Genomic DNA, 26,263 nt, shown 5'->3' on the forward strand with positions numbered 1-26,263 from the left:
TGGTATTTTGCTTTCTTCAAGGCAGTTTTATTTATACTGAAAATCTGTTCATCAGCCATATCTTTGTTTTGATGAAAACAGTAACTTATGAAATTTTTCATGAACTAAGCAATTGCTTAGGGAGAGCTAATAACTCCCCATATGTGTTGTCAGGTTTGGAGATTCCTGGATGATAATGTTTCATCTCTCTCCCTCGCTTCTTGGACTCCAACTTCACAGATATTTTCTATAAATATTATTCCTTCATTTCCATTTTTGGCATAAATTTAAATATCTTTTACTAATCTGTTACCCAGTTCAAACCACATATAATGATTCCTTTCCTTTATTTCAGTCACTTTTTGAATTTCCATTTCATTTTTCACTGCCAATTATAGTTTGCTGCTGAACATTGTTGATCATTTCTTTTATTTTCTTAAATATATGACTTGTAATTTTGGTAACCTTCCCTATTTAATGGCCATATATGGGCACTTCCTTACTTCCTGTCATCTGCCTGTTGGCTTGGAGTCATGTGGCTCTGTTTTTGGAATATGAGGTTGGTTTTGCTTAAAGCCAGATTTGTGCCCAAGCTCTTACAGAAGTGCTGGACACTGCCGAGTCCTCCAGAAGCACCGACTCTCCCATCTGACTCTCAGAGCAGAACCTTGCCATGACATGGGACCCCTGTATGTCACTCTGGGGGACTCACCATACTCCCGTTAGTCTGCCCAGCAACAAACCGATTCCCAAACCCCTGCTTTGCTTTCTGAATCCCTGTCCACTATGGTTTTGCTTGGCATTATTGCTCTTCATCCCAGAAACGACAGGACTGGGGGAATCAAGGAAGGATCAAAGCCAAGAGGAGCCAGTTCTGTTCTCTACAAATCTCTCTAGTTTGCCGTCTCATCGCTGTGAGGCTGGACAACACAGAAATGTCTCTAGCATCCTGCTGAAGTTGAGCTGACTCTCCCATCCAGGAGTGTTTGGAATGCCAGATCCTCCTGATCTTGTCTCTGTGCACAAAGTCAATACCCGCCATGATGAGTATCATGCATGTACACACCGAGCAGCTGCTGCCTTCTCCAGTCCCCCATGCTCAAGAAGGTCCAGAGCCATATGCCCTGGGCGCCAACTTCCCTCATGTGGTTACCCTACCACATGGCGGTAGTCCCAGGCCATCTCCCTCCGGGGAGCAGTCCTTCAGACTCTCTGCTTTAACAAAACCTTTTCCCTGAACTAAAATTCTCCTCTCTCTCAGTCTCAATGATAGCTTAGCCTAACAATCCTTAAACCTCCCGCAACCTTTTGCTGGGACTCAGTATCCTCATCCACTTTCTTCTGATGGCAGAATTTGTTTGACCACAATGTTCTAGAGGGAGGATCAGCAACATTTCCAGCAGAAAACTATTCATGATGCATAAAGATTGTCCTTTTTCTACCTCTTCTCCCTGGATTTCTACCTTCTTTATACAATTCTCCTTTGCACAGAAAGGTCTGTGTTTCTATTGTTATTAGATTTGCTTTCATAGCTATTTTCTTCATTTAAAATCTATGTATTTGAAAGGCAGAGTAGCAAAGAGAGGAGGAAAATCTGAATGAGAGAGAGATTAACCTACATTGCATCTGCTGGTTCTCTCATCTAATAGGTACAACAGGCCAGGTCAAGATGAAGAGCCATGAATTCCTCTGTAGGCTCATGGGGAAGTTGGGGGGCAAGATGAAGAACCATGAACTTCCCTGCAGGGTCATGGGGGGCAAGACAAGGAGCCAGGAACTCCCCTGCAGGGTCATGGCAGGGGGTGCCAAGATGAGGAGCCAGAACCTCCCCTGGAGGCTCTTGGGGGTGGGGGTAAGGAGACATAAGCTCCCCTGCAGGCTCATGGGGAAGTGGGAGGTAAGATGAGGGGCCAGAAATGCCCCTGCAGGCTCATTGTGGGGGGTATAGACTTGACTCCCTCTTTAGCTCTGTCTTCTCCACCTGATGGACACTGGCTTGCTGTCCCATGGCCCCAGGCAGTTGGAGTGTCCACAGAGAGAACTCTTCCATCAGGACGGGCTCCCTCCTTCTTACAGCCCAGTGCTGTTTGGAAATCGCTGGCTGTACCAGGCAAGCTGCTATGTGTAGAGTCCAAACCTCAGGCTCATAGTCCAAGCTTCTGTCTGACCACAGCTCAACATCCTCCAAGTTCCACAGGCTTGCACTGACTGAAACCCTCTCTCCTGATTCTCGGGGGACTTTCACAGAGGCCAGCCTGGACAAACTGGGTGGGCAGCTCCCGTTCCATTCTTTTCGAATGTGACCCATCTGACTAAGCTCCTATCTGAGATGAGTCCATATTCTCTGCCTTCCGACAGGGGTGGTGCTGATTTACAGTCATTTCCAGACTCTGTCTTATGAAGTCAACAGCACACTCTTACTCTATTTGCCCACAATCCTTCAAGCTACAGACTGGGAGAAAAAATCTTTTACTTCCCTCGCAGCTGATGCAACATCCCATTGCTGAAAACATGGGAGATCCCCACATGCTTCTGGGTCTTTGGTGCTGTGTCAACAAGACAGGCATCTACGTCCATGTGTGAGAAGTACTGCAGCTGTGCACTGCACTTACCTGCCAGTCTGAAGTGAGTCTGCAAGCTCAGCTGAACTGAATAAGCAATTCCAGCCCACACTGACACTCATCCTGCCAATGTCCAATTAGACTTACAAGTTACTTTCCTTTTAGAGCTTGTTTTAAATCTGACCCTGTAGGGCTGACATATATATGTAAGAGATTGCAGGTATAAATATCTGTATTTTAAAAATTACTTAGGAACTAATTTTTAATTTTTCACAAAAGCAAAGTATTTTATAGGTAATCAATTTTAATTTTGAACTTTCTTAAATGTTATGAGATTTTTTGTTCTGTTTCAAGTTTTTAGAATTGTTTTCCTTTGTCATCACTGACATTTTGTTTAAGACAAAAAGCAAGTAACAGGGGCTGGTGCTGTGGCATAACAAGCTAATCCTTTACCCGCAGTTTTGGCATCCACATGGGTACTAGTTCAAACCCCACCTGTTGTACTTCCATTCCAACTTTGTACTCATGTCCTAGAAAAGCAGCAGAAGAGAGCTCAAGTGATTGGATGCATGCAACCCCGTGGGAGCCCCTGAAGAAGCTCCTGGAGTAGCTCCTGGAGTCTGGCTGTGGGTTTGCTCAGCTCTCACCATTGTGGTCACTATAAAAATCAACCAGCAGATTGAAGATATCTCTTTAGCTCTTTTCTTTATGTAAATTTTCTTTTCAAATAAAAACGAACAATCTTTTAAAGAAGTAAATAACACCCTTTGTAGATGTTTATCAATTTGAAACAGGATTATTTAATAATAATTTCTAAATGAAATACAATGGCAGTTGGCTTTGATAAAATAAAAACACTTTAACTCTCCCCATAACACAAAGTTTTAATTGCTGCTTTGCAAACAGATTTATTGTTTTTGTTTTTCCCCTACTGCTTTGATTTGGACTTTAAAATAAAATGATCCTAAGGAAACACTGATTTATATATTTGTTAGAAAACAACAAGGATTTTCCTTCTGCAAAATGCATCCTCTTGTAGCTCCCAGCCCCCTATCATACCCAGTGGGAATCCCTGCCCGCCCCACGCACCTTCTGCTTCAGCCACATTCACTACAAAATCAACATTCTCAGCCTCCAACACAGAAATCCCTGTGTTGAAGGAAGAAGGCCCTGTTCTCCGTGGACAGCAGTGAAGGGGTCTTTAGGGAGTCTCTCAGATACTGTGAGGCCCCCACACTGCAGCTGCAGGCAGCTGAGCTCCCTCCCTTCCTCCTGGGTTGCCTGGGGACCTGCAGCCACTGAGCACCCTCAGATGCAGCGCAGCAGCCCTCCCCACCATCTGCTCCTTCAAAGGCTGAGCTCCCAGCAGGGCAAGTGCATGTCTGCTTGCCCTTTCATTCTTGCCCCTGACAAACAATATGCACATTGTTTTGCATAAATAAACTCATAAACCTAAACAGAATAATCCACAGTGCAATCATTGCATATCTATACATTTAAATCTCTTGGGCTTTGTTTTGTTTTACTTTTCTAAGCAGCACATCAAGGTTTATTTTTATTGCCCTTCAAACTTTTGAGAACCAGAACATTTAATTTGTGGCAATATGTGCTGGAGAAGTCATCTAGTATCTCCTTCAGATGTCTTCCCCACAAGCGGCTGTGCATGTCAGTTCTCAGCTTTTGTTTCTTCTCATTGATGTTAATATTCTAAAACAAACGGAAATGCTTGAGACGTATTGGTGCTTTATTTATGGGTCAAATTAAAAAGACAAAAAGCAGTAAAGTCTATCAGGAATCATTCACACTACAGATTCCATATGCAGTACTTACATCAAGGTAAGAAAACAGTATCACGACCAACGTCAGCGGTTGTCAGCAGTGCTGTACACACATTGGTATCTAGATTATTATGTAGTGCATCCTAGTATAGAATGGTCTTCTGTCTACTATGCAAAATTGCTAGCAAGAACAGTAAATTCACTCAAATAATTACATTTAGGCTGGCTTCTTGTCACAGCCACTCTTCTAGCATCCTCCAAGGATCTCACCAAGGAGCCAGGCAGAGCCTGCTGCTTCAGCGTAGGAGCTCACATCCGAACTGTGCTGATACCACCTTCACACCCTTATAGGAACAGGAAGGTCAGCTTAGCGGATGCCCTAACTTCTCCTTCAGGGCCTCTGGATCACCTTAAGACTGTGGAGGCCAATCTTCTGGTCCAGGGGAAGGGAATTTGGTGGTAAGGGTGAATGTCAACTCACCAAGGTCCTTTGTTAATGCCTCTGAACTCTCATAATTTCCTCCCATGGACATCCAAGATGACTGTGAGGTTGAGCTGGGGTTACTCTTGTGTCCATAGCAGTAAATCTATACTGCTTAGGAAGTGCTAGGCTCTCTAGCTACTTTTAAACAGCCCAGAACGATAGAGAAATTGTGGCCTCTAACACAGAGGTGAGACAAGCTGCTTCAGGGATAAAACCTAAATACAAACCTGAGGCTTTGCTCTACCTTCTGTCACATACAAAAGCCCTGGTGCTTTGCAATATGTTGCATTTCTGTGACTTTAACTGAATTGCTCCATGTCTCCATCAGCTTTCTCACCTATACAACAAGGAAATTGTACCAAACCATTGTGGAAGCTGATTTCTCTTTGCAGCAGCTGTCTGTGACAGGCCTGTCTTGCAGGTAGCTAATGCTGCTATTGCACTGAGCTGTTACTCATGACTTTCAATGTCAGTGCACTAAACACCTAACCACACAGAAGAACAGTCTTTTGCTGAAATATTTGCCCCTTTCTTACAGTTAGGTTGATAACATCTCTGAACTAGTCCAATTTCTACAACAGCAAAAAAAATCCCTGAGGCTGGACACTTGCAAACGACGACGTCAGGTTTATTCAGCTCACAGTACTGGAGATAAGAGGTTCAAGGCCAGGCAGCGCCAGATGTTTGGCTTCTGGTGAGGGGCTCACAGCTGATGGTATCACGATGGCAACAAGTACAGAGGATACCACACAACCAGGCAGGAGGCCAGGGAGGAGGAGCCAGCCTTGCTCCTGCATAATCACCTCTTTGGCAGGAACTAACTGGATTCTCTTGAACACTATGCCTGGCCCTTCCATGAACTAATTATTACGCCCTGCAGTCCCATCACCTCAATGTCATTACTCTAGGGGACTGCATTTGTAACACATGAACACTTAGTGACACTGTCAAACCAGGTCACATGGAAATGCAGCAAAAACATTGAAGCATACGATGCAGTGAGTATGTGACATTTTGGTTGTTATAGATTTGCCAGCATATATGAGACAAATATCACTTTATCTCTTTTTTCTTTCTATCTTTTAATCGCCATGAAAGAGAGTGTGATAGAAAGAGAGAAAGCCCTTCCATCCACTGGTTTACTTCCTAGTGAGTGCAAGAGCCAGGGTTGGGTCAGGCAAAAGCCAGGTGCCCAGCACTTAAACTGTGTCTCTCACATAGGTGGTGGGCTTGCAAAAAATCTGAATGTGCCTTGGAAAGTATTGGGTGAAGGCACAGCAACTGGGTTCATACTTCCAAGACGGAGACCTGAGTTGATTCAGGCTTGCCCAGCCATGGTCACTGTGGGCATGTGGGAAATTAACTGGCAGATGGAAATCCTTCTGTCTCTTCTCGCAAGTAAAAAAAAAAGGGGAACTGGATTCAAGGTCTTACCTTCAATAAGACACACCTACATTCCCCTCCCAGGTGCTAGACAGATTGTGGAGTTCTATTCATTTAATAGCTGACTCTAGTTATAAGTGGTATACTACTTGCTCAATGCACTATTTATAAGTGATATACTGCTCATTTAATACAGACTCTACTTATAAGTGGTGCATTACTTGTTTAATATGTTGACTGTTTATAAGTAGTGTACTACTCATTTAATACACTGCCTCTAGTTATAAGTGGTGTACTGCTCATCTAATATGCTGACTCTAGTTATAAATTGGCAAATGGAAGGAAAGCACTCCTCGTAAGAGTGAAATTGACCTAAGTGGAAACTACTATATAGTTATAGTATTTAGTGTCCATTAATATTACAAATTCTGCAGAAAGTATTCCAAATGCACAGGTATCCAACTGGTACAACAGGGTTAACACTGTTTGAGCTGGATCAAGCAAGGAGAAATGAAGCCATGGAGGCACCTGCTCATGCCTTGGGCTAGTGCATTTCTCTCACAGATGCTGACAGATGCGGTTCAGGAGATTCAGGGAAGTCCCATACAAAGTCTTGGGAGAATGTTGCAGACACAAGCCACAAAGGTGAAAATCAGAACTTAACCAAGGCAGGATGAATTTAAATTCTGAAAGATTGCGTAGATCTGTAAACATCTTACTACCCACACACTGACAGGCAGTAAGGTGCATTACAGGCAGTCTGTTCCCTCAGGACCCAGGTGAGCTACTAGTCCGTGTTAGTGTCTGATGACATGCCCACATTGGAGATCTGCAGCACTACAGAGAGCCAGGGCAGGTAAGAGGGGTGGGACTCAGACTGCCAAGGCGAGGTGACCCAGGAAAACAAGAAATGGCTTCCCTGCATGGAATCGTATTATTAAATGTAATGTTAAAAGTGGAGAGAGCCTATACAACCCAGAAGTTGTCACGACTTGCCACTGGCAACAACATGGAATTAGAGTACATCTTAGGTCACCTCAGCTTTGGCTGAGGCACAAGCTCCATTTGTAGAGATCTTCATCAGCTGGGCCAAGACCCAGTCCCACCAGGTGGCAGGATGACAACGTGAGTTCTGTCAACCATGTTCAGTCTTTCCTTTACACTGTCAGCCAGTGTCAGAAAACAAAGTCTCTCTACCTAGAATTGTCGAAAAAACCCTAATCCAAACCTCTCGATCTTGCAGATCAAAGGGGAGCATTGTTAGCTTCAGTCCCACATGGGATTAGTGTACAAAACATTTCATGGGCAGGACTATTTGAAAGCGCATAGACAACTAATCATTTTGGACATGAACATCCTCAGCTACTTCTCTGCACAAACTTCAAGTTACAACTCTCAAACTTGCATGAATAGCACCAGCATCAGAAGACACCTCCAGAAGGTAGAAGAGAGTTAGGCGGGTTTGGATCCCAGGACTAGAAAACAGCACAACATAGAAGTCCGCCTGGCCCTGGCATTTCCCAGCTCTGTCCTTAGGGATCTTATGTTTCTGCAGGCCACAGCTGTAGTCCTTTGCCTTCCATTCCAGCTGGTAGCACAGCCAGCGCCACGCATGGGGAGCCCCATTGACCTTGGGCCTGACAAAGCAAGCACAAACAAGGAGAAAGGCAAACCCTGCTAAAGAAATGCAGCTGCAACACTGGCTTGATCAGAAAGCAGTTCTGCCTCTGAAATGTTGAAGTTAAGACTCCCTTCCCCACAGACATGTGGAAGGGGTGGGACAGGTACTGGGAGGTGTCAAGCAGCCCTTCAATAGCAGCAGACATGTCTCCCCTCTCACCTACCCTACCACTCAGCCTGCACCTGCAGAACCAGTAGGTACATATTTTGACCCCAGGCCACCAGCAGACCACAACAAAAAAGAACTAAAAGGTTCAAACTCCAGCCTCACACAGGCTGAATCCCACATTCCAAGAAGCTACAAACAAGAAGCTACCCTGCTAAAAGACTTAAATGGTGCTCAGAACTTCCTAATACAAAGTAGGCAGGAAATAATCATCATAACAAGCCAATGAATATCATATCTTCAATGGGATAAGAGAGTCAACTAACACCAACTGAAATGAATCAGAAGTTGGAATCATTATAAGGGTTGCAAATCATTTTTAAAACCCTTCAATTATACACCACAGAGTCCTCTGGGACCAAAGCAATATATACATCAACATTTACCCCATGAGAGTTACAGAAGGAGAAGGGAGTCAGAACAAGACTGAAAAAATACCTAAAGAAATCATTGTGGAAATCTTTCCAAATATGAGGGACAGGCCTCTCCCTAAACAGATCCAAACTCATTGCAAGATGAATCTAAGTTATAAAAGCCAGAGAAAAAGAAAAAAACAAGAAAACAACCAAAGATAAAAATGTTACCTTTTGGGGACATTGATTTTGACAACAATAGATTCTCCCAAATTCTATCTTTAAAGAATGTTTCTTTTCATAAAAATAATACTTTTAAGCATCTCAGGCAAACCATTCATTGCTATAATTCAAGGTAGGTAGTAAACTGCCCTTACTAATGGGCCTCAGGAGTTCTTTGGAAAAAAAGCAAACCAGAGAAGGATACCTGTAGGGCCCGGGAGGAAGAAGGGGCAGGTCACTCTGGGACAGGGGGCTATTCAATTGACTCTTCTGGGTTCCATGAGTTCTGAGAGTCACACAGGTGACGGGAGCCAGATTCTAACACTCTGGTTCATGTGGAAGTGATTCCTGAAGCTGGGGAGGACGAAGGCTCTCCATGTCAGAAGGCTTCCACCCTTCATCCTACAGGGTTGATGCTGAAGTTGTGGTGCTCACAGGGTCTATACCCAATGCACCATGCCAGCGAAGGTAACCATACAATGACAAAAGTGTAAGTGTGACCGAAGTAAGAATCCTAGATGATCTGCTTGTGGCTGGATGTAATCCCAGGCATGCATGTTAGAGAGGATGCAAAGAGGGCCTAGTCGCCCTGAAGACAGGCTCCAGGGAAATATGGCCACAGCCCAGGAAGAGGATCTTGCCAAACAAGAAAGTGTGTCCCAGGCACTTTGATCCTGGCCTAGGAAACCTGACAACAAAAAAATGTCCCACTTCTGCTGACATGAGTATCAATTTTTGTTATTTTAAATCACTGAGTTTCTAGAAACTTGCTACAACAAGGACAGCAATAAAGACACCAGCAGGTTGTTAGGTTGTTAAATATCACATATCATTGGTGGTTACTTTAAAAGCCAGAAAGAAATAAAGACACCATAAATTAATCAAAAGAAAATTTCCAAAGAGTCTTTCAATAACTTATAGGGAAACCATTAAAAAAGATATAAAAGAAGAAGAAAAGTGCTATAAAACAAACAAGACACAATAAAATGGTAGTAAGAATTATTATACTGTAACTACCTTATACTAGATGATTTGAGTGTACCAAAAAAATAAATAAAACGCACATAGAATTAAATGGATAAAATGTAAACCAATTACTTACTTAATAAAAGAAATGCATTTCAGTATCAATCATACAGAAAGGTTGGAAGTAAAAGATAAAAAGTGATATGCCATGAAAATACAATAATAGAAAGGCAATGTGACTACATTAATATTGGGCAAAACATATATCAGAGAAAACATAATTAGTAGAGGTAAGGAGAGAACTCACCTAATATAAAAACAACAGGTCTGTCAGGAATATATAATAGTCATAATGGCATTAAAAAAACATACATCAGGGTTCTAAATGCAGGAAATGCTGAAAAAGCTGAGGGCATAAGATGACAAACCCAGAACTAAACTTAGAGGTAACCCAACATCCTCAACTGGGGAGAGCAGCTAGCTGAGGCCCACAGAACTCTCCATGAGGCCTCCCACTGAGACCGGAGCCAGCTGAGGCCCACAGAACTCTCCATGAGACCTCCCAATGAGGAAAGCAGCCAGCTGAGGCTCAGAGAACTCTCCATGACGCCTCCCAATGAGACAGGAGCTAGCTGAGGCACATAGAACTCTCCCCAACACTCACAGTTTTCAGTCCTTTTTCAAACACTGAACAAGATAAGCCATATCCCGGGCCAAGAAACTAACATGTTTAAAGGTGACTGAAATCAGAATGTATTCTACTACAAAGAAATCAAAGCAGAAAATCAAACAAGAAACCAATGTCTGTAAATATGGAGACTGGGAGTTTTCTAAACAACCTATGATGAAAAAGGGAAGCCTTCTGTGAGATTAAAAAAAAAATGCGCAGAAATGAAATTGTACACATAAGAATTTGTCAGATGCAGCTAAAACATTGCTAAGAGGAAAATGCATAGCACCAAATGACTACTTTAGATGCAACAAGAAAAGGTATTATTTAAGTCCTAACTGTAAGAATTAATCAGATAAAACAAAGCAAAATAAACACGGAAGGAATTGGAACGGTATGAAAATTCTTTGGAGAAAGAATAAAGACAAAACAAAAGCTCTTTCTTCTAAACATCAATGGAATGGACAAATTTTTAAACAGAGCAGAAGGAAAGAATAAAGATGATCAATATCGAGAATAAAATACCAGACATAGGTACAGATGATAATAAAATGATAATATGGGAATGGAACAAATTTAGGTTCATAAATTCATCAGCTTATAGAAATGCACCGATTCCTTAAAAGTCTCAAACAACCAAAAACTCGGCAAAGATGAACAATGAGAATAGTCTTGTAACTACCATAGAAATTGATGAGAAGCTGAAGAGGAACACTGATGTGATAGCTGATATTCCATCCCCTCCCCCCAAGTAAAAGCATTTGACAAGACACAGGACATATACATTCATGCCTAGAAGAGTCAACATGGCATGAAAATAAAATAACAAAAATAATGAAAAGCCAGGGTATGTATGCCTCTTAGTTTGAATAGATTTGATGTTCCTGATATTCTATTACCCCCACCAAAAGAAGCATTTGACAAAGCATAGGACATATGTATTCATGCCTGGAAGATTCACATGGCAAATATATCAATTTTCTGCGAGTTGATCAATGAGTTTAATACAATTCTATCACAGTCACCACAAGATTTTTAAGTTACTTATTTCAGCTGATTTGAAAGGCAAGGAAAGGGTTAAATTGACAGAGAAAAGATAGATGGAAGGGACATCTACCTGCTGGTTTACTCCACAGATGGCCTCAACAGCACTAGCACTTCAGGTCAACAGTCTATAAACAAAGACAGGCTCCTTGCAATGAATAGCTATAGTGAGCAAATGTAACAGCCAGAACTACTAGAAAAGGATTCTGTTGTATCTGCCTGCCTGGACCCCATCCTGTGCTGCACAGGAACTGTACTGGGTTAAGTTTCCCTTAGGACCTGTGATTCTGATCAGAGATAACCCAGTTCCCAAAGATGGCATCCATGCCAGAGACCCCCAGGTCTCTCTACCTTTCTAGCGAGTAGCCTTCACCCAAAGTGTCAGCACCCACTGGTTCCTAATTCCCCACTGAAGGGGCTGTAGGACAGAGAACGCAGATCAGACAGGCGTCCACAGAGACACCTGGCCTTGCTCAAGAACTCCTTGAGTCATAATGAAAGTTGGGTAGTGTAGTCTACCTCAGTCCTGGGCCTGGTCTCACACAGGGTTCTGGGGTGCTGCCTTGGTAAACACCCCTACTCTACAGGGGCCTAACCAGAATTGGAGGAAGTTATGCTATCACTGGCAGGTACAAAGGGAACATTCTGCACAATGATCCTACTGCTCAGTTCCAACAGCAGGGACGGATTCAAAGATATGTCAAAACAGCATATATACCTATTTTTTAAAGATATATTTATTTATTTTTATTGGAAAGTCAGATATACAGAGAAGAGGAGAGACAGGGAGGAAGATGTTTCATCGTGATTCACTCCCCAACAGCACCAAGCCTCAACTCAGGAGCAAGGAGCCAGGAGCCTCTTCTGGGTGCAGGGTCCCAAGGCTTTGGGCTGTCCTCAACTGCTTTCCCAGGCAACAAGCAAGGAGCTAGATGGGAAGAGGGGCTGCCAGGATTGGAACCAGCACCCATATGGGATCCTGGACGTGCAAGGTGAGGCAGGACATCAAGCCAGCCCAGTGTGAGAATTTCTAAAGTTCCTGTGACCAACTGAAGAACAACTGATTGGATCTACAGGTCTAGTTTACAAAACAAAGAGAGGTACTTCCAGGGAGGGATGTGGGAACTCCCATAGTCTCAATGTGAGGAGTGGTTCAAATATCAGTCATGGAGACTTAGACCATGCCATCTTGGACCCAGCAGCATTTCCTGCTTCCCCTCCCCACAGCTCACAAAACTCACACCATTCTGGTTATCCACCAATCAGATGTAACCTGGTGCCTCACTCACCAGTGAGAATCTCACTCCCCAATCTCTCTGACCCCCCTCCCTAGTCCCAGCTCACCTACCTGTGGCTCAGATAATCTTAGCCATCAGCTCCTGGGGCCAGCACACAGACCACACAGCCCCTCTCTTCTCCTTCCCCTTCTCTCTTACCCTCCATTCTCCTGGCTTGTTCCTGTCCTCCTCCATCTTGTCCCTCCCCTGCCCTGGCATCCCTCATCCTGCCACCATGGCAGGAAACATGCCCCTTCCTGTTCCTCCCTCGCCCCCAACTCCCATAGCTGTCCCTAACCCATTGGTATAAAGGGCCTCCTAACACCTCATCATGTCTGGGACTTTGACTTGTGGTAAACTAATCATGAAAAAAGGACTTGACTGTGTAACAATGTTAAGAACTTTAAGTGCTCTTAAAATGTAACACTCAAGTCAACTCCCTTTTGCTTTTGAGATGTAAATTCCTCGAACCCTCCTCCCATGTGCCTAGCAGACCCTCAGTCTTGAAAAGTATGATGCTGTTAATAAACTTTGGACATTGGCCACCGACTAGTCCGTAGTCCTCATGTGTGATTACTGGCTCTTTGCACCAAGTTCATTGCAGAGGACAGTAAATAATCACCCACACACAAAGATGGCATCATCAGATTGAACTCCAAACAACCATTTATGAATTCAATGTTATGAGGAGGAATTTCTTTCTAAATTTTTATTTGTAAGTGAAAGACACTCCTAGATGCAGAGAGAAATCTTCATTTGCTGGTTCATTTCCCACATCCCATTGCAATAGCAACTCTGTCAAAGGCAGGAGTCAGGCGCCCTGAATCCATGCTTTTCATAGGCTTGCACTCCCTGCCAGGGTCAGCATTAGCAGGAATCTGGGGTCACAGTCTCCATGAGACTCATTAGGCATTAACCTCAGCTCTGGACACTGTGCCCTCCAACGTGAGTCAATGGGCATCCTAATAGCATGTTAGTTACTAGGCTAAATGCCCACACTAGGAACCTAAATGCTAACATAGCTTGTGTTAAATGCTAAAACAATCTTAGTGTATATTCCCTGAATTCTTAAAAGTTACATAAATTCTGAAGATCTCATTCAACCATTTGCTACCATTGTCTAATCATTGTTTTGAAAATAAAATCACTTCAACATTTTGATATTAATAGCGCTATATATTTTAAAATGAGCTATAAAGAGACATTCATTTTTGGGTGGATTTCTTGGGAGACATGAATGACTTAAAAAATAATCTACAACTGCAACAGAAATACAAGAAGTGATCTTTTTCTAAATACACACTTAATAAAATGTAATGTTATAAATTGAAAATTGTATTGTCATTGTTACTAATTTATATTGCTAATTTTAGTGCCCTTGCATTTATAATACCAGGCTAATTACTCCACAAGACAAGAACTGTCATTTGTTCTATCTCCTCCTCCTGATGTGTCTTGCCATAACATTTGCCATCCAAGAGCCCCTTCATCAATGAACCAAAGCAGCTTTCAGATAACGACTGAGCAAGGAGAGACAGCCAGGCACAGAGGTGAGAGGAACCCAGTCCAGGTACCAGTCAGTGTTAGCTGCAGCTCGGGGTTCAGGCTGCTGCCAGAGACAGTACAACCTGCAGACAAGCCCCAGGCAGAGCATTAAGAACCTACATTCACAATGGTATGTTTGCTGCTAAGTTCTAATTAAAATCCTAAATGTGCAGAACACAAAAGCAGGTATATTCACATCTTTATTCTGGACACAATCACCGACTACTCTCCTCCCAAGTCCTGGAAGTTTAGAGACTTCACTGCCATAACTTCATGGCAGCATCCAAATCTACAACCCTATGACTGTTAAGCCATCTTCTATTCAAAGGAATGATGCCTGCTTGCAGAATAAAGAAGCAAGACCTGCACCTGCCAGGTCAAAGATCAGCTCTAAATGGACCAAGGACCCAAAGCTACACCCAGAAACCATCAAACTATTAAAAGAAAACATGAAGCACGTTCCAAGAAATAGGAAAAGGGAAAGACTTCTTAGAAAAGACAACAAAAGCATAGGCAGTCAAAGCCAAAGCCAAAATGAACAATTTGGACTACCTCAAACTAAAAATCTTCTGTACAGCAAAGGAAATAATTAACAAAGTGAAGAAGTAACCAACAGAATTGGAGAAAATTTTTTGCACACTACACAAGTGACAGGGGACTGGTAGCCAGGATTTACAAAGAGTTTCAGAAACCCAGGGACAGTTAAAAAAACAAAAGCAACAAAATGGGCAAAGGAAATAAACGGACATTTTTTCAAAAGAATAGATTCAAATGGCTAACAGACATGAAAAGATGCTCAGGCTCTCTAGCCATCAGAGAGATGCAAATGAAACCACACTGAGGAACCACCTAACTCCAGTAAGACTGGCCTACATCCAGAACTCAGCTAACAACACCTGCTGGTGTGGATGTGGGTAGAAAGCCACCCTCCTTCACTGCTGGTGGGAGTGCAGGCTAATACAACCACCGTGGAAATCAGTATAGAGAGTGCTTGGAGAATTTCAAATAAACCTGCCATACGATCCAGCTAACCTGTTCCTAGGAATATACTCACCCCCCCAAAAAAAATTAAAACTAAATGTGAGAAGGATGTCTGTAATACTATATTTATAACAAATACACTCTACAATAGCAAAGACATGGAAACAATCCAGATGCCCATCCAAGAGAAATGACTAAAGAAACTGTGATACATCTACTCCATGGAATATTATTCAGCCATTAAAAATAATGAAATTATACATTTTGCAACTAGGTGGTCCCAACTAGAGATCATTATCCTCAGTAAAATAAGTCAATTCCAAAAAGACAAATACCATATGTTCTCTCTAATATAAGGAATCCATCATACAAATTGGAAAGTAGAGTGGTAGAGTGATAGACTACTATATACAGAAGTCACAATGCAACATGCATCTCTTCCAAACAAAAGATGGACTCCCAGTGAAAGTGTTGGATGTAGCTAGACAATGGGAGGATGAACTGTCTGACATTGTGTGTACCAGCAACATCAGAGCACACTTAAATAGCAGGCTGATGGAATTGTAACTTTTTATGAAGAGTTGTGACATTATGGGAAAAATCGTTCAGGGGTGGAAAGTGAGGGGACAGGAATCCCAAACTATACAAAATTTTAAAAATAATTTTTTAAAAAAAGGAATGATGCTTTTGGTTCAGGACCAGTTAAAAGCAACCGTAAGAAAAGGAGTCCCAGGATATAACCAATAAAAGATTGAGCTATCCTGAAGAAACAGCTGTGTACCCCACATCTGGCAGGAGGGCCTTCCTGGTCACTCAGGGCTTTTCCTCATGTTGGCTGCCAGTCCCAGTGGAGGGCTGCGCATTGTAAAGTGTAGCCTGTGCTTGCCACTCCTGGTTCATCATGAATTAAGCTAATCGTGTGGAGGCCAATACCAGAGGGAAGCCAGAAAAGGCACGGTCCCTCCTCACAGCTCTGCAATTAAATCTGAAAAAATCATCAATATGTATTCCTAACGTGTTCAGTAGAGGATTGTGATGTAAGTTATCTAATTTTCTATTAAGTCTGTCACTTGGTAGAGCATAACCTGGACCCATTTGTGTGTCTCTTGAGAGGGGTGAGGGATGCAAGGAGGAGGCAATGCCCAGTTACTCTGTGTGCAGCCAAAGTTAAGAAACCAAGCAGCCCCTCAGGGAAGCTGGATTTCCAAAGGCGGTGTAGCATCCGCTAGCTGGCTTCCAGGAGTTTTCTCCCTCCAAAGGCTCACCACACAATCCAGATCTGGCTACACGACCACGGGTTATCCTCCTTCCTAAGAGAGGAAGCCATATGGACCCAGCACGATAGCATAGCTGTTGAAGTCCTTGCCTTGAATGCACCAGGATTCCACATGGGTGCCGGTTGTAATCCCAGCGGCCCTGTTTCCCATCCAGCTCCCTGCTTGTGGCCTGGGAAAGCAGTTGAGGATGGGCAAAAGCTGAAAGAAAGAAAGAAAGAAAGAAAGAAAGAAAGAAAGAAAGAAAGAAAGAAAGAAAGAAAGAAAGAAAGAAAGAAAGAAAGAAAGAAAGAAAGAAAGAAAGAAAGAAAGAAAGAAAGAAAGAAAGAAAGGAAGGAAGGAAGGAAGGAAGGAAGGAAGGAAGGAAGGAAGGAAGGAAGGAAGGAAGAAAGAGAGAGAGAGAAAGAAAGAAAGAAAGAAAGAAAGAAAGAAAGGAAGGAAGGAAGGAAGGAAGGAAGGAAGGAAGGAAGGAAGGAAGAAAGAAAGAAAGAAAGGAAGGAAGGAAGGAAGGAAGGAAGAAAGAAAGAAAGAAAGAAAGAAAGAAAGAAAGAAAGAAAGGAAGGAAGGAAGGAAGGAAGGAAGGAAGGAAGAAAGAAAGAGAAAGAGAAAGAAAGAAAGAAAGAAAGAAAGAAAGAAAGAAAGAAAGAAAGAAAGAAAGAAAGAAAGAAAGAAAGAAAGAAAGAAAGAAAGAAAGGAAGGAAGAAAGAAAGGAAGGAAGGAAGAAAGAAAGGAAGCAAGCCACAAAGCGGGAATGTAAGGGCCAACCACATTCTTCATGAACTTCTAGTTTACTCACTACGCATGTCATCCAAGTCCACTGTTCCACACACTGCCCGGTGTTTCAGTGACCCCGAAACAGCTGTCATTTCTTCAGCTAGGACAGCAGATCCTGACAGAGGACAGTGTCAGGCCGATGCATTCTCAAAGTCCCTCCTCTTGCAGAGGCCAGCGGGGTGCAGGGCTTCTGTTGCCTTCTGGAGCTGTGATTCAACTCCCTGACGCATCACGGCAGGGGCTCTTCCATCGCCCCTGCATATGACTAAATGCCCACTGGCCTTTGCTGCCTGATGTATCCCAGATGGTGTCTTGGCATGAGTCAGTCAGCGGTTTAGTTCATCATTTATGGATTTGAGCTACTAATATGAGGTCTAATAACACTTATGTCACTGTAATACATAGCTTGCCATTGTTATCTTAACCACAAACAGCATTTAAAAAACGAGCATCTGGCTGCAGCTCTTTAATAGTAACCTCAGGGATTTCACAGGCTCTACCTTGCTTTGCTTACTGCTTAAATTCTGCATTTATTTAAGGACTTCCGTCACGCATCTAGGCAGCATCCTTTCCTCAATTAGACTCTGGTAATAGCGGAGCTGCCTTGTATGGGATTCCATCTCTCAGCTCTTACAAACATGATTTCATTTTCTCTCCTTGCCACTGGAAAGGAAAGTTTATTACATATATGTTATGCCATGGATGCAGAGGTGGAAACACCATTGCCGCCCTTCTCTCCTGTGTGCTTCGGTCATCGCACCTTGCGCCAGCTCTGCCCCAGACTGAGAGGTGGCTGGGAGCCTGCCAGAAGCAGAGACATAGGGGAGGACTTGCTACATTTTTAAATGAAAGAAATTTAATTTTCACCTAGTAATTCTGTAGGAAAGAATAATCATTTGATGAAAGTGTGGGAAAACAAAGACCACTGCACTCCACTGTAGTAGAGGAGGACGTTTGCCTCAGTTTCAGCGGTACAACTGGGAAGGCTTAACGGAGTACAGAACAATGGTTCTCACCCCTGGAATGTCTCAGAAGCAATGATGACAATGTCTGTGCAAAGAACTGCATAACATACACCCACTACCAAAAGCAAAATAAAGCGTATTTAAAAGTGAAGACTTGAGGAGAATCCGTTAGAGACTGGTCCTGTCCACACGGCGTAACACAAAGGGCAACACCTACTTGGGCACAAAGTGTGCACTGGAACATGCCCCGCCACCCACTGGAGCTGCTGCTTAATCCTGTGTAAAATGGGACGCCACTACTGGCAGCACACAGTGCACGGTGAAGACCACAGGGATGAGATGTACCATGCAGGGTCTCAGCATGAATAGCATAAGGAAACGGTCCTAAAGCCAAGCATGCCAGACAGCTAGTGACTCCACAACAAACCAAACAAAACCTCCAGTGCACTCCAAAGCTGTAGTCATTGTCAGAGCAAGGCCCGGGCAACAAAAGGAGCACACAGACCAATGGCAGAACAAGGAGACCTCAAAAATTATTACATAGAGCAGACAAACGTTTGATCAAAGTGCCTAGAAAATGTACTACGAAAAAGATAACCTTTTTAATAAATGGTGTTGGCAAAAAAAACCATAAATACTGGATTATATACTGTAAAAAATGAAATTAGAACCCTGCCACTCAACCTATACAAAAATCAACTGAAATTGGATCAAATGCCTGATTTTTCAAGACCTGAGACACTGAAATTACAAGAAGAAAATGTGGAGGAGACACTTTAAGACAATGACAGATGATGACTTCCGGGACAAATGCCCAAACCACAGACAACACAAGCAAAAAGTAAATAAAATGTATCATTCCAAACCCAGAGGCTTCCTTCTGAGACACCCAAGAAAACACCCACTTCCACAGAAGCAAGCTGCTCTTCTAGCAAAGCATGGACATCCAGAATCCATCGGCTATTGGGAACAAACTGAAAAATGAAAAATGCCATCCAATTAAGAAATGGGCAAAGAACCTGAATAGACAGTAAATGATCATCACAGACCTCAGGAAAATGTGAATCAAACCCACAACGGGATGCTACCTCTGTGACAGGCTGCTGAGAAGACATCTTCCACGTGCCCAGATAGTGACTGAAGCAGAGGACATCCTGACATTACACACCAACAAAGTCTGTCATCCCGATTCTGCCCAAGGTATGGCGGGAGCAGAATCCTGCAGGTCAGGCTACAAGGCTGACAGGGACTCCCCAGCACATCCAGGATGCCTCAGCTGGACACAGATGCTGGCCAGCTCCAAGGTCAGCACAGCGAGTGACCCCCACGCTGCCCCTCCACAGCCCTGGTGCTGACACTGCAGTTCTACAGAATGCATTGCCTTTAGGAGGAAATGCACATTAATTCAGCAAGTGTCCACACTTGCAGAAAACTTGGTCCCATCATAACACAGCAAAATGGAAAAAGGTGCTGTGAAGGCAAAGTTGGCCTGGGAAACACATCATTTCCTCTTTCTACCTTTCATGCCTTCTGCTTTCTTCGCTTCACCATCAGACAGTTCATTTGTTTTTAAGATTTGGGAAAAACAACTTCCACAGACAGAACAGAAACCTCAACAATCTCTCAGGTAGAATTGCATTGGAAGCCAACCAGATGAGCCTCATGGCACTTCCTAAATTCTTGAGGTGGATCTGAAAGGCAGCGACCAACCTCCACTGCCTGCCGTGCCTGCCTGCTCAACTCGCGTGTGGGAAAAGGTACAGAGGGCATACTCACACATACAGGACGGATCTTGTGTCTCCCACTCTTCCACCATCCCCTACTGTCAGCGTGTCATACCCTCGCTCCAATTCAAACTCTTCAAAAGCAAGCTTGATGACCTAAATCCAAGGCAAAACAACAGTTACTGTCCATGACTTCGGCATGGCAAACATAAAGTTACAGTGTTAAATTTTCTCTGTGTTTTCAATGCCTTTAGATTTATGGCCAAGTAGATTTTAAGTAGTTATAAACTGTATACATTTGAGAGCCTTCAATTACACAATTTTATGAAATGCAAAGTTGCTATTACTCTCATGACATTTACTATGATCTCTAAAATGAAATTAAACTCATCATGTTTTAAATCAAATGTCTATTAAATTTATATTTTGAGAGTAGTTGGGTTAATTAAAAGACAACTCAATAATAAGCAAAATAAATATTGATTATAGTAAATGAAACATATTTTAATTTTTTCCAGCAACCTGCAATTGAATTTTTAAGCTGTATGTACTGATTTAATGAAATTAATCTCAGTATCACAATGACAAAAATCTTTGTAGCAAGAATGTTGCTTTCCATGCTTTAGAGCTTTGAAGTGATGTGTCGTTTGTGTGATAGTCAACACTTGGTCATGATGACCAACACCATGACAAATCGGCAAGAGCTTGTGTTTGATGCAGTGACACAGTAGAGCTCTTTATAGTATTATCTGTCGAGGACATGATGCTTTTCTCACGAAGGAAGGAATAGTTCCTACAGGAAAGTGCCTAAACAGACAAATGATAGATAGGTGCATTGGTGAACGCAGGGAGGGAGAAAATAAAGGCTGAGAAAGAATCAAGAGTCGGGGGTTGAAGGAGGGAGGCAGGGGGCAGGAGGCATGGAACAAGAATGGCAAAAGCCACAACAATGCAAGTCCATTTTAATGGCAGCTTTTTCTCAGTGAAGCTGACACTCCAGATTCTGGTTGAAAACCATCAAATGCAGGCTTGCTAGAAAAAGCAAGCATGTTGGGGGAGGTCAGACCTCTCACCACAACTTGTTTATTGTGTGAAGTTGGAAGTGACTCTAAAAAGGAGCTGTCCTACGCAATGCCAATAAAATATATTAATTTTGCTACTTGAAATTCTTACTGAAGTTAGTGACACAGTCATTATAATTTATAAAAAGACTAATGTTTCAAATTGCCGTGTTTGTGTGAATTCATGAACTTAGTAATCTGATTTGAAGCAGGTGCAAGGGTTGATAGCTACTGCCAGACAATATCAATATTGCATATTAGACCTACCACCTGACAGCAGTTTTGTGGCTATATTTTTCCCTCTTCTGGCTCTATTTATGTCACAGTGGTCCAAAAATTAGGGATTACAAGAACCAAAGAATCATTGATGAGACCTGGTGGTGATGAAACATTGAAGATCCCTGCCCCCCTTTTTTTTTCTTGACATATTTGCTGAGTCTTCACTTGGTTTAATCCCTGGAGTGAAGGCATGATAATCCATTAATGTTTGAGGGTCACAGTCAGTTGATTTGTAATGAGTCACCAACAGGGGTTATTCTACATAAATGGACTTTCATCAGGGGATTGGCATGGCCACACTGTCTTCCTTTCAAGCCAAGGCAAAGGCTGCCTGAGAAAAATCTCAATGTTTCATGTCAACAGTCAACACACTGTGTGCAATAGAAATCTTTATGCTACCGATCTTCAGTACCAAAGATTGTCAGAATGCATAACATTTCAAAGATATTTTTGGCTGCAAAATAGAAATATGGATATTCTTAAATTAAACTTGCATGTCTTCTCCATGGGATGCAGCCGAACAGGCTGACTAACCATGAAGCTGCTGCGCTAACACACTAACAGGTGAATGGGGCAATGATTTCACACACTGGTGTCTTCGTCTCTTCTACACCCTCCCCGAGCCCTGCAGGTCACATTCGGCTAGGACTGAACACCTGGTTTGCACTTCTGCCCCTCCAACCCATCTGTACATGTCTCCCACAATTGGATGTGTACTCCTGACCCTGTACCCCTGACTCTGTATCCTGTGCCTACATTCTCTGACCCTGTCCCCCAGCCCTGTAACTCTGGGCCTACATTCTCTGACCCTGTCCCCTAGCCCTACAACTCTGACCTTGAAGGTCTCCTGCTCACGAAATCAGGCCCTGCAGATGGCCTCTGCCATCTTCCTGTCTGCTAAAGGCTCCTCCCTTGGTATGAACCCATGATCACTCTGACCTGGCACCCTCCTAAATGTTCCCCTTCAGAGCCTCTATCTCTCTGAGCTTGTTTTGACTACCTTGTCCTGACTACCACAGGGCTCAGGGGCGCCCAAGGTCAGCATCAGGGCTCCTCCACTGAGGGCAGGCAGCAAGAGCCCCACCCACAGGAGCCCATTTCCTCTAACACGCCCCAACCTGAACTACATGAATCCTGGGAGTCAACGCATTTAGAATTCAGGGGGTATATTATGGTGAATACAAAATATTCAAAGAACTTATTATTGACATGAAGATTTCTTAATGGTGGCACATAAATTGTTCTCCTTTTCAACCTCAGAAACGAACATCAGATCTGTGAAAATGAGTGTTCCAACTGAACTAGGGTTGACTGTCAAAGCAAGCTCTCGCTGTTTGTCACGCAGTCACTTTTCAAATGTCTGCAGGAAGGTGGTGGTGAGGGCCTGTCCACCAGCTCCCTTCCAGAGGATCCACAGAATCGACACTCAGTGATGCACAAGAACACTCCACACATATTCAGACTGGTTTTTATAGCGGGAAATTTTCTTTCTTTTCTCTTCTTTTTAAAAAATTACTTATTTATTTATTTGACAATACAGTTCCACAGGCTCTGGAATTTTCCCTCCCCACACCCCTTATGCCCTCCCTCTACTGATTTCCCCTATATGATTGCAATAGTATATAGTCCTTCAAAAACAGCCATATCTCCATCATTGGCTATTTAAGTGTATCCTGACATTGTAGGTATAGACAATGGCAGAAATATCCAGCATCCTATTGTCAAGATACATTTAAGTTTCATTGGGAATCCATCTTTGATGTGGAAGTAGAGATGTATATAGCATTATATCTTTGTATTTCAATATGATATTTTCTAGATATTTCCAGAAATAATATAGCATATCAATTTGAAACCATCAAACTATTAAAGGAAATTATAGAATGCACGCTCTAAGACATAGGAATTGGGAAAGGCTTTAAAAAGCCACCAAAAGCACAGGTAACAAAAGCCAAAATAAATAAATGGGACTACATCAAAACAAAAAGCTTCCGTACAGCAAAGGAATTGATCAACAAATAAAGAACCAACCCCAGAATGGGAAAAAATCTTCACACACTATACAACCGATAGGGGAATAACATCCAGGGTTTACAAAGAGCTTCAGAACCTCAACAGCAGCAAAGCAAGCAGCCTGTGAAGAAATGGGCAAAGGAAATGGACATTTTTCAAAACAACAAATTCAATTGGCTCATAGTGATATGAAAAGTGCTCAGGCTCCTAGCTATCAGGGAAATACAAATAAAAAACACATTAAAGTTCCACCTAACTTCAATGAGAGTGACCTATGTTCAGAACTCTGTTAACACCTGCAGGAATGGATATGGGAAGAAAGCTACCCTCTTCTACTAGTGGGAGTGTAGGCTACTATAACCACTATGGAAGTCAATATGGAGAGTGCTATGAGAATGCTTATCATGCAAATACTTCTAGAAACATCTACAGCACTGTGTCCAAACCACTGTAAAAAAAAGTCACATGATTTTGGCATAAACAAGAGATCCCATGTTTCAGCCCATTCCCATCTGTTTATGTTCTGAGAATACTTCATGAAAGTTAAGTGCTAACTTTGTAAATGGTTCTATACTGGAGGACTGATTCAAATCCAGGATGTTCTGTTCAGAACCAAGAACCTGAAAGTGCATCTGGAAAGTATTAGATCATATACTAGTTAACTGAGTTCCTGCTGGCCACAGGGGAACCCACTGGAGGGCTGGTCCCTGGATTCTGGCCCAATTCTGGCTGCTGTGGCCATTTGGGGAGCAAATGAGTAGATGGAAAATCAATCTCTCTCTCTCTCTCTCTCGCTCTCGTGCTGTGTGTGTGTGTGTGTGCCTGCCTTTACTTCTTACTGTATTTATAACTCTGCCTTTCAAATAAGTAAATCTTTTTAAAAATGAGTGCTATTTTGCTATTTGAATCTAAGTAATGTGTTTTATATAATTAATTCTAAGAAAACTATTTTTTATAGAACCTAATTATAATTTTCGCCATACTACATTTCACTTGCTTAATTTCTCCTATTTTACTGTCTTTCCTTTGCTGGCATACCTTATCCCTGAACATAGTCTATATGTACCTGTGACTTAATCCTTTTAAATAAATTTTGTCACTTTGATAGTCATATACGTGTCTGTACTAGAATGCTTTTTAAAGTAAAAGGCAAGAGCCTGGAATAGAGATTTTAGATCCAACTTAGCTTTCAACAATTAAGACCTCATGTGAAGAAAATAAAAATGTAAAAAAGTAACAGGAATATGTCATTACATGGAATCATGGACTAAGTGAATTATGTTTGAATAAACATGTATCAAAATTACTACATTTTTTTCCAGGGGCAGAACAGAATCCAGGAAGGGATAAACCGACAAGAGTCACCTCAAGGAGATTTCTTTTAGAACTAAGGATTCTTGGGCTAAAGAAAAGCACATCAACTAGAAAGGAAAGGCATTAGTATAAAAACATATATTCATTTGTACATATTAAAACAAACATTTAAACAAATGGCAAGTTACTGAACCATGGAGCCCAGTATTGTCTCAAAAAAGGTGACTCCATGTGGGGTAGTTGGCAGGTGAGGTGTGGTGTGGGGGTGGCCAGGAGGCACCTGGAGTTCCATCAATTTGGCTGGCTTAAGTCTAGGAGAAACTACATACACCTGAGAGGGCCAGCTCGTCCACTGCCTGCCCCGTGCCATCTGCCCTCAGGGGCTGTGGCACATTGCCTTGAGAGGGGGGCTGAACTGTGTCCACTTATTACTACCCATACCTATGACTATCAAAGGAAAATGAAAAAGGAGAGAGCTTGGGCTCTAGCAGCTGTGTATGAGTGTGTGGGACACTGAATGACATGACAAGTTTACATTGCTGCAAAAAAAGTATGAAACCCACTTGTAGTTTTCTCACGGACTCCTCAGAGGAGGTGCTTGGTGGGCAGCAATGGTGGTCTTGCCTCTGGTTTTTCTGGACTCCTCTGAGCACTCCTCTGAGGAGGTGCTTGCTGGGGTAGCAGTGGCAGTCCTGCCCCAGTTTTTTTTCAGCTGGAATTGGGAGGAAGCAAATGCCTTTGAGTCACTGTACTGCTCAAGCAGTTGTTACAGGGATAGTTCACATTAAATCTATCATTTCTCCTTTGTTCAGTATCAGTGCCCTTTCCAAGCATCCTCATTCCTGCTGAGAGAAAGCATGCTGACCCGAGCAAGCCCATGACCACAGTTCAGAAGAAACACAAACGTGCAGGCACAGCCAAGTTGTTTGGGAAAAACAACAACAACAGCACAACCCTGATTATCCCGCCACCTCCCGAATAGCTGGAGGACGAGAGGAGGAAACAATGACTCTATGAGCTGTGTGGCAGTGACTCACTTCTTATGGATACCTGTTTATTAATCCTTATGATTATTTAGTCTTAAAGTTAACATCATCGTTAAAGGCAATTAATCCATTTGATGCTAAGCAACTGAACTGAAATCTTGGCTCCATTGTGTACAGGCGGAGTGGTGTGCAAACTTGACTAACATAGAGAATTCTGCTTAGTCATAATTAAACACCAATGGTGGATCCTGTAAGAACTGCACCAAAACATACTGTATACATAGCGTCACCATGGAACACAGCATACAACCTTCATAAATGTTGATTACTCTTTCTACTGAGACTCACAGAAATCAAACAGAACTTAACCAGTTGAAAAGCCACCACTGAAGTTGTTTAGAGAGAACTCAATCACAACACATGATAACATTCATTTAAAAATCTTGGCAGAACTAGAAAATTTGTATAGTGCTTTTCTCCTGGAAGTAAATAGGTAATTTCTTTTCTCATTCATTTCGTTACTAGAATAATTTTATGTCACTAATGGTCAAAACTACAGAATGAAGAGATCAACATGAATGAGGCAAGACACTTTCCGTGTGATCACTGAACAACATTTTAGACTGAGAACAGTGTTAGATTCCCTGATTAAATTAGCTACTAAGCTTCAGCTCATTTCCAGCTGAGCTAGTAGGAAGACATTTCTTTAAGTCACAATATGCAATCTACATTTTCTAGCAGCACTATAAATAAAAGAAATGAGCATTAAATCTAGGCCAAACAT

At 42.5% G+C, this 26,263-nt stretch overlaps 1 protein-coding gene across 1 annotated transcript in view; it reads right to left on the reverse strand.

The window, feature by feature from the left end:
• The window catches only part of CSMD1 (CUB and Sushi multiple domains 1), a 1,316,379-nt gene that overhangs the window by 379,235 nt on the left and 910,881 nt on the right, over nucleotides 1–26,263 (reverse strand). Inside the window, exon 11 of the mRNA XM_040967079.1 lies at nucleotides 19,879–19,982. Coding sequence (XP_040823013.1) covers nucleotides 19,879–19,982 — 104 coding nt within the window. The remainder of the gene's footprint in view (nucleotides 1–19,878; nucleotides 19,983–26,263) is intronic.

This window comes from Ochotona curzoniae, unplaced genomic scaffold (genome assembly GCF_017591425.1).
Source record: "Ochotona curzoniae isolate NIBS_2020 unplaced genomic scaffold, NIBS_Ocur_1.0 scaffold_4506, whole genome shotgun sequence".
NCBI lineage: Eukaryota > Metazoa > Chordata > Mammalia > Lagomorpha > Ochotonidae > Ochotona > Ochotona curzoniae.